At 50.4% G+C, this 13152-nt stretch overlaps 1 protein-coding gene across 1 annotated transcript in view; it reads right to left on the minus strand.

Moving 5' to 3' along the window:
* Window positions 1-775: 775 nt before the first annotated feature.
* Window positions 776-13152, minus strand: part of SF3B3 (splicing factor 3b, subunit 3, 130kDa) — a 32176-nt gene continuing 19799 nt past the window's right edge. The window contains exons 16-25 of the mRNA XM_009998310.1: window positions 11585-11739; window positions 9852-10026; window positions 8158-8363; window positions 7048-7204; window positions 5612-5737; window positions 3963-4175; window positions 2947-3045; window positions 2373-2516; window positions 1679-1783; window positions 776-916 (exon numbers count right to left, since the gene is read on the minus strand). Of these exons, the coding sequence (XP_009996612.1) occupies window positions 776-916; window positions 1679-1783; window positions 2373-2516; window positions 2947-3045; window positions 3963-4175; window positions 5612-5737; window positions 7048-7204; window positions 8158-8363; window positions 9852-10026; window positions 11585-11739 (1521 nt within the window). The remainder of the gene's footprint in view (window positions 917-1678; window positions 1784-2372; window positions 2517-2946; window positions 3046-3962; window positions 4176-5611; window positions 5738-7047; window positions 7205-8157; window positions 8364-9851; window positions 10027-11584; window positions 11740-13152) is intronic.

The following is a 13152-nucleotide window of genomic DNA, read 5'->3' on the forward strand; positions in this document are numbered from 1 at the left end:
CAGGGGTTGAGGGGTGTGCACGTTTCTGTCCCCTCCTCCACCCACCCCCAGGTCAGGCACAGCTGGTGGGGAAGGAGAAGAAGGAGAAGAGCTCAGTCAGGCTCGTTAAAAAACAGGCTTTTTATTCTTCATGTGCTGCTCGCAGCCCCAGCGCCCAGACGCTGCTCTTGCCAAAGTTATTATGAAACAAATCAAGTCCCAGCCACAGGCCCTGCTCTCTCTCTCTCTCTCTCCCCCCCCCAACCCCCAAGAGAGTCAACATTGTACAAAACTCTATTTACAGGGAAAACAGTTCAGAAATGGTGAATCCAAAAACACCCCCCTCGCCATTCAGAAGAAAAGGTTCAGGGCCAATTACACCCCCTGCCCAGCCAGGCTTCCCAGGGCTACTGGAAGCCCAGAGATTCTTGCCACTGGGCTACTAAAAGGAGCCTGGTAATTCCCAGGCCTGCAACAGCTGTTTCCTTGACCAAAAAACTGGGAAGTTGCATCCTAAGGAGGCTCAGCTGGATCTGCCCTAAGCACAAGACACCCCCCTGGGCTCTCAGGCACTTCCCAAGAGGGAATCCCCTTCCCTGCCCACCCAGAACCATCAGGAGCCTCCACACAGAGCAGTGGGATGTGCTGGGGAGATTTCACATGATGCTGCATTCACATTAAACTTTGAAACATAAAACCACGAGGAGAAAACAACTATTTAAAAAAAAAAAAAAACAACAACAAAAAACAACAGAAAAGGGAGGGAAACCAACCCCAAAACCCAAGGCCAGAGCCCTCAGAAAGCGTAGCGGGTGCGGATGTCCTCCAGCTTCTTGGACACCTCAGGTGGGGTCCTATCCAGCTCTTCAGCCACATTTTTCTGTTTGTTGGGCTCCATGGAGTTGAACTGCTCACACAGGTCCCCATCGATCACATTCTGGAGGGGGGAGGAGGAGGGGAGTGAATGGGCACCACACAGAGGCACTGAACTGCCTCGAGGAGGGGGGGGGGAAAGGGCAACAGTTTGTTCCCAGGAGGTTCTTAATCCTGTCCTGGAAACAAGGCCGTGCTTGGTGACCTCAGCTTCTGAATAGCAGTGGTTAGCATCAAATTAATTAGTGGTCAGCTTGATTAACAGAGGAGAAACCCATAAAGCCTGGGTGCAGCTGAAGGGAAGATGGATGTGACTCATGTCCAGGCGCTGGGAGGGCTGTAGGAGGTGACCAAAAGGCACCTTCAGGCAGATGTGAGACATCTTGGAGGCTTCTGCACCCTGCAAACCAGCCCCCAAGCTCCTCGAGAGCAGGAATAACACCCTCTGTGCTTGGACAGGGCTGGGACAGCTTTTTGACTCATGCTACATGTTCCTCTGGTAGTAGTTACCAACTGGTGACTCTGGTCCACAGCACTCAGGACCCTTTTTGGTCACAGAAGTAACAGCTTCAAACAGAGCTCCTCAAAAGCAGGAACAGCCACTTCTTATCAGATTTCCCTTTCAATGGTGGGAAAAAAATCATCCCCCAGGCAACACCCAGTCTGACTTAGTCACACCAAGAGCTGCTTCTGATGGAAAAGGAGGTGCTGTGGCAAGAAGCAGCACAGCAGCAGCATCTCTGGGGCTCCAAACCAGCTCTCAGAAGGCTCATGAGAAGGGTTAAGAACCCAAAATGGACCCCCAGTCCCAAACACCCAGCCCTACCTTCACCGGGAAGTAGTAGGAGCGGAAACTGAGATGGTCTCGTCCACAGAGAGGAGGGTGCTCAGATCTCAGGTGCATCTCCACGTGCTGGAAGAAGTCATGATCCTAGGGAGATGGAAGAATTGGTCAGGGAACAGTCAAGGGCAGGTGTCAGGCACCACCAGCCCCTGGCTGGAGCCCTGCTGTTACCAGGTTCAGCTGGAGCAGCAGCCAAGGTCATGGTCACACCCGCAACCACTTCCAGCCTGGGAGCACCCATGGCAGAGCCAAGCAGCCAACTCAGCCAGGATCAGCCTCCCAGGACCTGTGCAGCTCCAACAGTCAATGTCTGGGCATCTGCTGCTCCAGGAGGCCAAGAAGATCATCTTCAGGCCCTAAAGCATCAGTGCCTGAGCAGTAATTGGCAGGGTACACAAGGCACACCAAAGGATCCCTCCTCAGAGACACTAAGTCACCCCAGAGCTGCTCTGGAGCATGAACGTGTTTAGAAGAGCAGAGGAACAAGAACTCAGCTCCTCACCAAGCCAGTGCAGGAGGAGTTAACAGGCTCCTCCTCTCCCCCTTGGCCTCAGAGCCTTTCCTGCAGCCCCAGATTTTCAGGCACTGCAGAGCCCTGGAGTTACCCCCAGGGGATGCAGCACATCCACCTGGGATGAGCACACAGAAAAGCAGGATGATGATGGGAATTGCTCACCTCGTGGGAAGTAAAAGGGACCAAGATCCCTATCCCCCCTGATAAGGTGGTGTAGACAAGAGATTCAGAACCTCCTGGGATCAGGGTGGTCTTCTGTAAGGAAAGCACTGTCTCTCCCACGTGGTAATTCATGATCACTTCAGCCTGGAAATCAAGCACAGAAGCTTGTTGGTTGTTTTGTTTTTTCTTTAGCTCAGAGAAAAGCATCAAAAGGCTTGAGAGAGGAATAAATTTGGCCACCTGCTAGTTCTGAAATGCCTCTGTCAAAGAGGAAGTGCCTTCCACCTGTGACCAGATGGCAAAACTCAGCAGGCTGCTGAACTACCCTCTGGAGCTGGACAAATGGATGGAAGTAATGAGGGAAAGCAGGGGAAGAAAATGAGCCTGCTGCTTCCAGCCAACAGCTCCTGCTGCAGAGGCTGGATTTGGCTCCCAGGGACAGTGAAAACTGATCACAGGAGATGTGTAAGAGCAGAACTGCCAATACATCTCCTGGACAACACTGCAGAGGACTTCCCAGAAAAGCAGCGTGTTCTTTTCCCACAAAATCCATGCCCTTTCCATGAAGAGTTACCTTCTGTGATGCTCCATTCAGCAGGCCCCTGTCCCAGAGAGCTTTGTTGCCTGTGGGATCCTCATCTACCTCATCGTTGGTGTTGGGAGGCAACCTCACCTGTGTGGGAAAAGTCAACAAGTTGCAGGGAAGCAGGAGGTGATCTCTGGAGAACCCTTGGGATCTGTGAAAGGCTGCTTTTGGTGGGCTCTACAAGAAGGACTTCATGCTTACAGCAAAATCATTCCTTTGCCACTCCAAGAAGACTTTTAGAGGACAACATGTTGTCATGACTGACTCAGAAACACAGGCAGGACCTCATGGCTGGTCCCTGCCTGGCTCAGCATGTGCATCCTGGGAGGTACCATCAAAACCTTCTGAAGGTGGTTCCCACTAAAGCAACAGTTTGATGGATGTGGGGGGCAGGAAAACCAAAGAGGATGGATTCCTGTGCATCAGGCAAATCCTGCAGGCAGCAAGTGTCAGCCACTGGCTGAACTCTGCACTCCCAAGCACACTTCAGGGAGAGATCAAAGCTCTGGCAAGAAAGACCATCTATTCTTTCCTCCTCCCCTGCTGAAATGCAGCCAAGTGGGGAAGTGTCAGCACTGACAAAGCCAACTTCTGAGAGGAAGTAACAGGGAAAGCTCAATGCCAGTGAAAGTAAAGAGTGATAACCCTGACACAACTTCTCCTGAGCCCTTTCACAGCCACAAGCTTTGTTTCAAGGCTCACTGACAGCAAGTTTGGGGGCAATTTTCACACAAGTCATTGAATGCTTCAGCAATGTATTTTATTGACCTGCTTGTGCATTAACTTGTGGGCTTTCATGAGCAACCTGATAAACTGCAGCAGTTGGCTCTGACAAGGAACCACCCCATCAAAACAAGTGAGTGGTCCAGGGCGTTGCCTCCAGCTGAGCACAGATCCTCATTCTTTTCAGACAAATCATGGATGTTTGAAGGCAAAATAAATCTTGTCCAAACAGAAAAAAAAATAACAACAAAACCCCCAGCTTCTCTGAGGCACAAACTCACCACACAGATGTTGCCAAACTTGTCTGCTCCAGCCACAGTGTCATAATCCAGGAGAGTTGCTGTGGTGACCCAGCGGGGGTAGGTGTCATCAGCAAAGATGATGAGCTGGTTCTCGTTCCTCTTGTAACGTACCCAGATGAAACTCTCCTGAACATCTGAAACAATCACCCTGTGCCCAATGGTTTGGATCCCACAGATGTAGTTGGCAATGTGCTTTGGAGAGAGAAAGGTCCAAACTTGAGTGCTTCAGACCAGGAAGTGTAACCTATTCACTCTACCCTACTCCAACTCAAAACGCTTCCTCCCTAAGGACTGGGGCACATTCCCCATTTGTCATCATTCCTTTTAAATTACCTCTTTTCTGGCACCCTGCAGCCCCAGCCTTGCAACCCAACCCCCTCCACACATCATCCTCACCCTGCTGAGCACAAGGAATGCCCAGAGAAGCACTGGACCTGGGAACTGAGATGCCAGGGACATTCTCAAGCAGGCACTGCTTCAGGGTCCCCTTGCTGCACCATTCGTAGAAGATGTAAGGAGGAAAGTTCCCATTTTTCAGGCAAATCATATTTTAGGATTAAAAACCCCCAAATTAAACACAAAAAACATTCAACACATTAAAAAAATAAAATGTTCCCCTCCAAGCTCCCAGCCTGCCTGTGAACCTGCTGGAGTTCCTTTGTGCAGCCAGGAGCAGCTGGCACAGGTTTTGCAGCTCACAAAAGAAGGAGGAGCAGAAAATTAAGAGTTAGAAAAACTTGCTCTGCAATTTCTTTTCCTGGAGCACTGCAGAGGCTCAGCAAGAAGGATCATCTGCTTCAAGGAGAAAATTCCCTTTTCAAGAGTCTGGGGATCTGAAGAGGTGATCCCATGCACCCTCCAATTTCTGTTCCCAGCCTGCTGATCACCTGACCTAAGGAAACATTTCCAGCAAGCTGTTCTGTGTCTGGAAAAGACACATTCATTTGTAGCAGGTGGCCAAAGGTTTGGACAGGCTTGTGGAACTCCTGCAGGTGTCCATGAGCAGCCTGCACTGAGCTGGTACAAAAGGAGCCTGCAAATCCACTGCCTGAATGGTGGCAGGAAAGCCATGTGATGCCTGAGGGGCAGGTACAACAGTCCAGTGCAACCAGAGCCCCCAGCACTGCTCCAGGTGGATGCACCCAGCAAGGCACAGACATAGCTCTGAATCCTGGAGGGACCTCAGGGACCATCTGATCCAACCTTGCTAGGTAATACTATAGTTTAAAGGAGGTGCCCCAGCACCCTGTTCAGCTGAGCCTTAAAACTGTCCAATGTGGGGGAATCCACCACTTCCACTGGGAGATTATTCCCATGTCTGACTGTTCTCAGGGTGAAAAATGTTCTTCTGCATTTCAATCAAAATCCCCCCAGGACTAACTAGTTCCCATCACCTCTTGTCATTTCCATATGACCCCTTTTAAAACAAGAGTCTCCATCCTCTTGGCAGCCACACTTTATGGGCTGGGACATGGTGACAAGGTCTCCCTTAAGTCCAAGTGCACTATGAAGTCCAAGTCCACAGACACTCTTGGGCTGGAGAAGCTGCTAGACCCCAGTTTCCCTCCACTGCAAAGCATCACTCAACCCCAAGAGCACAGCCCTGACCAGGAACCAAAAGCCAGTACCTTGTTCTCACACTTCCGAAGCAGTTTCTTCTTGCCCAGGTCATAGACACGTAGGAGCTTCCCAACTCCAATCAAGACTCTACCTTGGAATGGAGCAATGGCTGCAGGAACCTCCTCCACAGGGGTCTGGAGAGAGAAAAGGACAACTGTGAGACCTCCCCCACTAGGAGCTAACCTTCCAGCAAGCTTCAGAAGGGATTCAGCAAACAGTCCCAGTGGAAGCTGGCTGGCCTGGGCCAAGGTTTCCAACATTTTCTCATCACCACCTTTTTCTACAGGAGGTCAAAGTCCTCTGGAGGCCTTTCAGTGTAGCACACATGGTGCTAACAGAGCTCTGGGCACTTCACTGCCAGAAGAGGACCTTCAGGGAAGGGTAAAGACTGCTGGAAGAACCCCCTGACTAGGTGGGCAGCAAAAGAAGACCAGGATCTTGTTGCCTCAGTTCTTCATTTTGATTTACACCCAAGCGAAAGATTTCATCCTGAACTCACCCATATCCTCTGTTTTTAAAACAAATGCTTTCATCTAACTCAGCCATCTGTGACAGATGCTCTGAAGCTGCCACTGAAGGAAGTGGGAATAATTACAGTGTGTGCCCACCATTCCAGTAACTCTGGGCTGAAAAAATCTCCCACCACCAACCATGCCAGAAGGATCAGCCCCAGCAGAGAATGGCAACACACACAGAGCTTTCCTAGCTTGGTTGCACTGGCTGAGAGAAGCTGTTTCACACCATCAGCACTGTTGACTTCCACGTGGGTGTTCAGTGACACCAGGAAAGGCCCTGGTCCAGGACAGATCCCACTCATTACATCAGGACTGTATGAAGTGAATAAGCCCTAACATTCCTTTCCACATGCTCATCTCTCCTACCTCAGCCCTGCTGGAAGCACGTGGAAAGGAGAACAGAATTGTAACTTGATTTCTGCCAAAACCCTCACTAAAGCCCCAGAGACTTGTCAAGCAAACTGGTCACTAGGTGACCAATCACTTCTACACCCAACCAAAGACATGACAGCTCACACCAGCTTCGTGGGGCCAGCCAAGGACTGAGAGTCTCAGCACCAGGGCCCAAGGATGAATTCACTGCATAAACAAGGGCTCAGAGCAGGTCTGAGCTCATATCCAAAAGGAAACAGAGCTGTTGCTCTCCCTTCCCCAACAGGGGCCTGGATAAACACTGCTCCTTTCCCAATCACCCAATTAGATGGGTAAGCTTAGGGCTAAGGCAAAGGACTGGAACTCTCAGGAGATCTGTGTTCAATCCTCATCTCTGCCAAAAGCTGTCCCAAATTCTTTGTTTTCTCCAAGACTGCTTCTTTCCAGTGTGTAACATCAGCACGACAACCCTGTCCTGCAATATTCCTACAGCACTTGGGGTGAGGCAACAGCTACCCCAGCACCCTGCCTCTCAGTGCCCCAGCCACCCCTCTCACCTTGTGCAGGAACTCCAGCTTCTCACCACTGTTCACCAGCTTGTAGGTGTAGACAAACCCCCCAGCCACGGAGCGTGGGTTCAGGATCAGGTCCTTGGCCACTCCCACCAGCACATACCACTCATCACCAGTATTGGAGAACCTGCACACGGCCACACTGGGAAGGACAGGACACACCAGGACATCAGGGTGGGCACCACACAGACTGGACTCCCTGACAGCACCACTTGCCCCCCAGCCAGGCAGAGGTTTGGGAGCCCAACCTTCCAGCACTGACATTTAAATGTTTAGAGGTCATTTTCCCTCCCTGCAGGAACATTTAATGCCAACTCCTTCCTTCTTCCACACTCCCTCTACCAGAAGATGTGCTCCAGCTGTCACCTATCATAGAATCATGGAATGGTTTGGGTTGGAAGGAACCTTATAGATCATCTAGTTCCAACCCTCAGGCATTATTTTCATGCTTTCACAGGCTGGACATTGCCCAGCAGAGTCCAAAGCTTCACTAGAAGCTGTTTTTCAAAGCCTGTTCCAACTTGGACATGTGCATATAACTTTCCTCACCTTCCAGTGTTATTTCCTGCCCACTGCATAGCTCAGCCAGGCTGGGAATCCTGGACAAAACAGGGCAGAGTCAGCCCTTTGGATGGGCATGACCTAACTCCTCTTCACCTGCTGAGGAACCCACTGTTCTTGTTATTGTGTTGGTTTTCCCCTCCAGTCCCTCTAACACTTCCTTTCCATTTAATCTATGCTCAGTTTATCTGGGGAAGAGGGGAAGGGAGATGGCAGCACATCCTCTTGTTCCCAGCTCTCTTATCTGTCTTTTACACCCTTGTGTTGTTCTTTGAGCACTGGGGTCCAGCAAACACATCTGGAGCACCAGCTCAGGGTGTCACAAGCAGACAAATAAGGATGGGAAGTGAAGGAAAGGCAAGACAAAGGTTGGAAGCATGTGACACAATCCCTTTTAGAATTTCAAGCCAGTCTCCTGATTACATGCTGTACCTGGAGTTCAACTCAGCAACAGCTGAGCACAAGAAGGGAAAAAACACATGTTAAGACTCATGACAAGCAGGGATTCTTGCTGCACCTGCCAATGCTTCTTACCTGAAGGCAGCTTCATTCTGCTCCAGCTGCACCAGATCTAATGTATTTCCCTGGATAGGGTTCATCACCCTGATAACAGAGGCCCACTGTCCATTCCCTGCCTTAGGAGCACCAAAGATGGATTCAGGAAGGTTCTCATTCAGAAAGGCTGCAGCCATCTCTGCAGCCAGTTCCCGTTCATCTTCACCTGCAGCCTCCACCATTTCCTACAGCACATCATACAGGAGAAAAGAACAGCTCAGTGCATTTCCTTTCCAGTATCTTCCCTGTTTTCCAGGTATTCCAGGCCAGGAATGGTCTGTGAAGACATAAAAGCCACTAAATCCCAAACCTTCTGCCTGCCCTGAGCTCATTCCCAAGGAAGTCTCTGCAGCTTGGAGCACAGCAGCTCCAGCTCTGCCCTGCCCAAAGGGCAGCTGCTTCTCTGCATCAACAACTCTGGAAACAGCACAAGAAAAAGAACCCACTGAAATCCAAACACCCTCCAACAGTGACAGAAAATCCAGAGAATGGTGTTACACAAGCACGATTGCTCTCCACTATGTGGTTCTGTAATAACATGGAAAAGAAAGGAGCACTGGGAAGTGGTGCATCCTGCTGGGATTTGTATTTTTGAGGCACATCTTTCATTCCCTCCAGTCCCTGCATCCACAAAAATGTGCTGGGAACCCGGGCTGGTTTGGTAGGGTTTTTGGTAGTGGGAAAAGGGCCCCATGAAGTGGCTCAGATAAGAAACTGAAGAGCTCCCCCACCTCCAAAACTAGTGAGTCAAAGAGCCATTAGAGAGACAATGGATGCACATCTGGGATTAACATCCAAAGGAACTGAGGTAAGAGCTGAGCAGGGAAAGCAGCTGGAGAAGAGTAGAGCTGGAGAGGAGAGAGGTGCCAGTGGTTGGTGAGGGAGAAGGGGAAGAAGGTGCCCAAGAAGTTTCCCTGCAACTTATGGCAAGATGGCAGCTGTGCCCCTGCATTCATGGAAGAATGTGGTGGAACATTCCCTGAAGGTGCCAGGAGGGATGGATGTGGATTTGCTGCCAGTGAGCTTGGATGATGCAGCTGTGGAAGCCTCTGCACCAGGGGAGGTGCCTGTTCCTGAAGCACCCATGACTCTGTGGACAGCACTGGAGCAGCTCCAGACCTGGTGGGAATGACTCACAGAAGAGAGGTTTGTGAAGGACTCTCTGCCATGAGAGGGACCCCGTGGGGGGGGACTGTAAAGAATTCCTTCTGAGGAGGAAGGAGCAGCAGGAACCACCAGACTGTGAACTGACTCTAAACCCCAACCCCAAGCCCCTGTGGGGAAGGAGAGAAATGGGGAAGAAAGTGATTTGGGCCCAGGAAGAAGGCAAGGATGGAGATAATGTATGTGAGCCCTGCTCTGGGTGTGTCTGTGTCCTGTGGGCATCTGACTGGTGTGAAATTCAATTATGATTTTTCCCCATGTTGAGTCTAGTTTGCCCGTGACCTTCACCAGTGAAGAACCCTCCTTGCTCTTATCTTGACCCCAGAGCTTCTAGTTGGGTTTGTCCTCCCCATCCCAGTGTGTGCGTGGGAGTTGAGCGACCAGCCACGGGGCTGGTTCCTGGGTGTTGTGACTTAAACCAGGGCAGAACCAGCACGCAGGGAGGATTTCCAGCTGCAGAATTCCCCAACAGGGACCAGGTGAGTGTCCCTGTCTCCCAGCCCCATTACCTCAGCCATCTGCTGCTTCCTCTGGGCCTTGGTGGCCTCGGTGTAAGCGTTGTGATCCGTCTCGATGATGATCAGGTTGTTGCTCTCGGGGTGAATGACAAATTTCCGGGGTGTGTACTGCAAGGGGAAGGCAACCTGGTTGAAGACTGCCCCCAGTTTCTCCAGTGCCAAAATCCTGGGGGACACAAAAGATGTCACATATGGTTGAAGGAGGGCTGAAAGCAACTGTCTTAAGGGAACAAAACCAGAGCTGAGCTTTACAGCTTGGTGATGAAACAAGTCTAACCCAAGAGGAACAAAGAGCACGTGGATGGAGGAAAGGTGAATGTTTCATAGAATCTTGGAATGGTGAAGGTTGGATGGGACTTGAAAGATCATCAGGTTCCAAGCTCCCTGCTTTCAGAGCAGGAATATCTCCCACTAGACCAGGCTGCACAACCCTCAGTGTGTTTGGGGAACACATCAGCTGAATCTCAACATGACACCAGGCTTGGAGACACAATCAAGAGACCTCAACTCCTCAGAGACATTTCAGTTAAGACAGTATGAAAAATACAATGCCAGCTCTTTCCTCCTGTCACTTGCCAGCTGAAATGCCAGTTCTTCTGGCATTTCGTTCCTAAAAACCACAAGTTTCTCAAGAAAGAATGACTCCTTTAAAAGCTATGAATGCTGGAATATTTCAGTGAGGACAGATGTGAAAACAGAGCCTGTTCCAGTGCATAAAGCAGAGCTCCTGAATTTGTGCCCCCTGCTATTGCTTTCTCTTTTTCATATCTATCTGAGCTGAACGTTGAAAAGGCAACAAACACACCCCTGTCATGCCTGATTTCTTCCATCACGTGGCTTATTTTCTGCAGTCAATTCAGATCCCAAACCACAAGCTCCTAATACATGATGGGTTCACATTTATGAAAAACTTCCTTCCCTGAGGATCAGAGAAGCAGACTCTGTTTCTTTCTGACAGTCTAACTATTCTTGTATTCCATTTATTTTCCAAAACCCATCATATAGAATCCCAGACTGGTTTGGGTTGGAAGGGCCCTTCAAGATCATCCAGTCCCACCCCCCTGCATGGGCAGGGACCCCTCCCACCAGCCCAGGTTCCTCCAAGCCCCATCCAACCTGCCCTTCACCACTGCCAGGGATGGGGCAGCCACAGCTTCCCTGGGCAACCTGGGCCAGGCTCTCACCACCCTCACACCAAACAATTTCCTCCGCATGTCTCCCCTCAATCTCCCTCTTCCAGTTTTAATCCCTTCCCCCTTGTCCTCTCCCTCCCTGCCCTTGTCCCAAGTCCCTCCCCAGCTTTCCTGGAGCCCCTTCAGACACTGGAAGCTGCTCTAAGCTCTTCCTGGAGCCTTCTCTTCTCCAGGCTGAATACCCCAGCTCTCCCAGCCTGGCTCCAGAGCAGAGCTGCCCCAGCCCTCCCATCATCTCTGTGGCCTCCTAAGGACCCTCTCAAGAGCTCCTTGTCCTTTTGGAATGTCTCCAGAGAAGAAGACTCCACAAGCTCTCTGGGCATCCTGTCCCAGGGCTCTGTTACTCTTACATTAGAGAAGTTTTTCCTGATGTTTAACTTGAACCTCCTGTTCAAGTTAAGGGGCAGTTTGTGCCCATTGCCCCTTGAAGTTAAAGCCACTTTACCTCTTTCCTTTTGAAAGCCTAGTGAGAACCCACCAGCCTCCCCTCTCCCTGGATGGAGCTATTTGCATTCCCCCAGGAGCCCTTACCTTAGAGTGTTGGTGGAGATGGCTACAATGCCCTCTGGGCACTGCTCAGAAGCAAATCCAGATGCAAACTCCAAGGTCTCATAAGAGAGGGGAGTCAGGTGGAAACGTGACTGGTAGGAATAACTGAGCCAGGAACGACTTGACATGGCCAGGACCTGAGAACATGGAGAACAGGGAATGACAAAGAGAACACACCATGAGGTGTGGAGTTGGGGCCAAGCTCCTTCCTTGCAGGATGAAGGGCTGCACCCTGCCTGCCTCCAACCCACCAGAACAACAGAATCCTTGCAGGTGAACTCCACCCAGCTCAGAGCATTCCTCCAGGGATCCTGCTGGCTTTCCAGGGACAGTTTTATCTGGCAATTGCTTACAGCACCAGCACTTTAAAGCACCATCAATACAGCAGATATGCAAACAGAGGCACAATCAAAACTCCTCTGTAAAGGCCAAGATCAACAAATACTTTCATATCTCTTTTTTTTTTCCTTTAAACAACTGACTGCTCTAATGGGAACAGGTCTATTAAAATAAATATTTACTGCTTTGTCACAACCCAAATGCTGTAGGTCTCCAAAGTGAAATTTACTTTAAATAATCAGCAGCCTATTTTACAATCAAGTTAAAAGAAACACAGGAAGCAGAAGGACTTCTAAACTCTTCAGCTTGATCCACTTGGCTAAATACATTTCAGTGCTAAATCACTTTCTGCCTCAGTGGTGGAATCACAGTGAAGCACCAACAGGCAACTCCAAGCCCATTGCTGCTTGGCCATCAGCTGGTTTTCTCCTCCTCCTGTGAGACAAGGAACCAAGAGTGGTCTGAGACTAGAAGAGCACTCAGCTATTCCACAGGTATCTTCTGCTAGAGCTGCAAAGCCCCTCACCTGCAGGGCAGGAGGAAGCTGGAGATTCACCCCATGCATCAGAACATTCAAGCCCAGCTCTGATTCCCCTCATCCAGCCCCCTGGGCTGATGGGACACTATTTCCCAACTCTGAAGGTGTCATCCAAACATGAGTCAAGCAGGGGGTGGCTGATCTCCCCAGTGCCACATCAGAAGAGCTGGAAATGGCACTCGTGATGAAACACAATCTTCCCTCTGTGCCAAATCCTGCAAATCTTCTCCTCAAACCACAGATGGCAGCTGTCCAGCCCCTGCCTCAGCCATCTACAACATGTGCAGGAGACAACCATCCACTGCATCAAGGAGTCAAGGGGTAAAGATTTCTGCTTTCTTAAGCCCAAGAATCTGCTCAGAACTTTTCCAGCCATGCTGCACACACAGCCCACGGGTCAGATGAGTCCTAGTTCAAGGAAGGCAGGGCAGCACTCCACATGACTTCCCAAGAAGAAAGGGGAATACCAACAAGAACAAGGTTGTTTGTGAAAAGATTAAGCAGTGAGCCAGGCAGCTCCGTGATGAAGTCATTCTACTTCCCACCCTTACCCAAAGGGTCCTGCTGTGCTCCAAGGATGCTTCCCCACCCTGGCCACCATTTAGGAAAACTGGGATGCTGCATCTGGGGACTGGATCTGCAGCCCCCTCACTTCACTTACTGCCTCTTGGCC

The sequence above is a fragment of the Chaetura pelagica genome, unplaced genomic scaffold (assembly GCF_000747805.2).
Source record: "Chaetura pelagica isolate M959 unplaced genomic scaffold, ChaPel_1.0 scaffold125, whole genome shotgun sequence".
NCBI classification, from domain to species: domain Eukaryota; kingdom Metazoa; phylum Chordata; class Aves; order Apodiformes; family Apodidae; genus Chaetura; species Chaetura pelagica.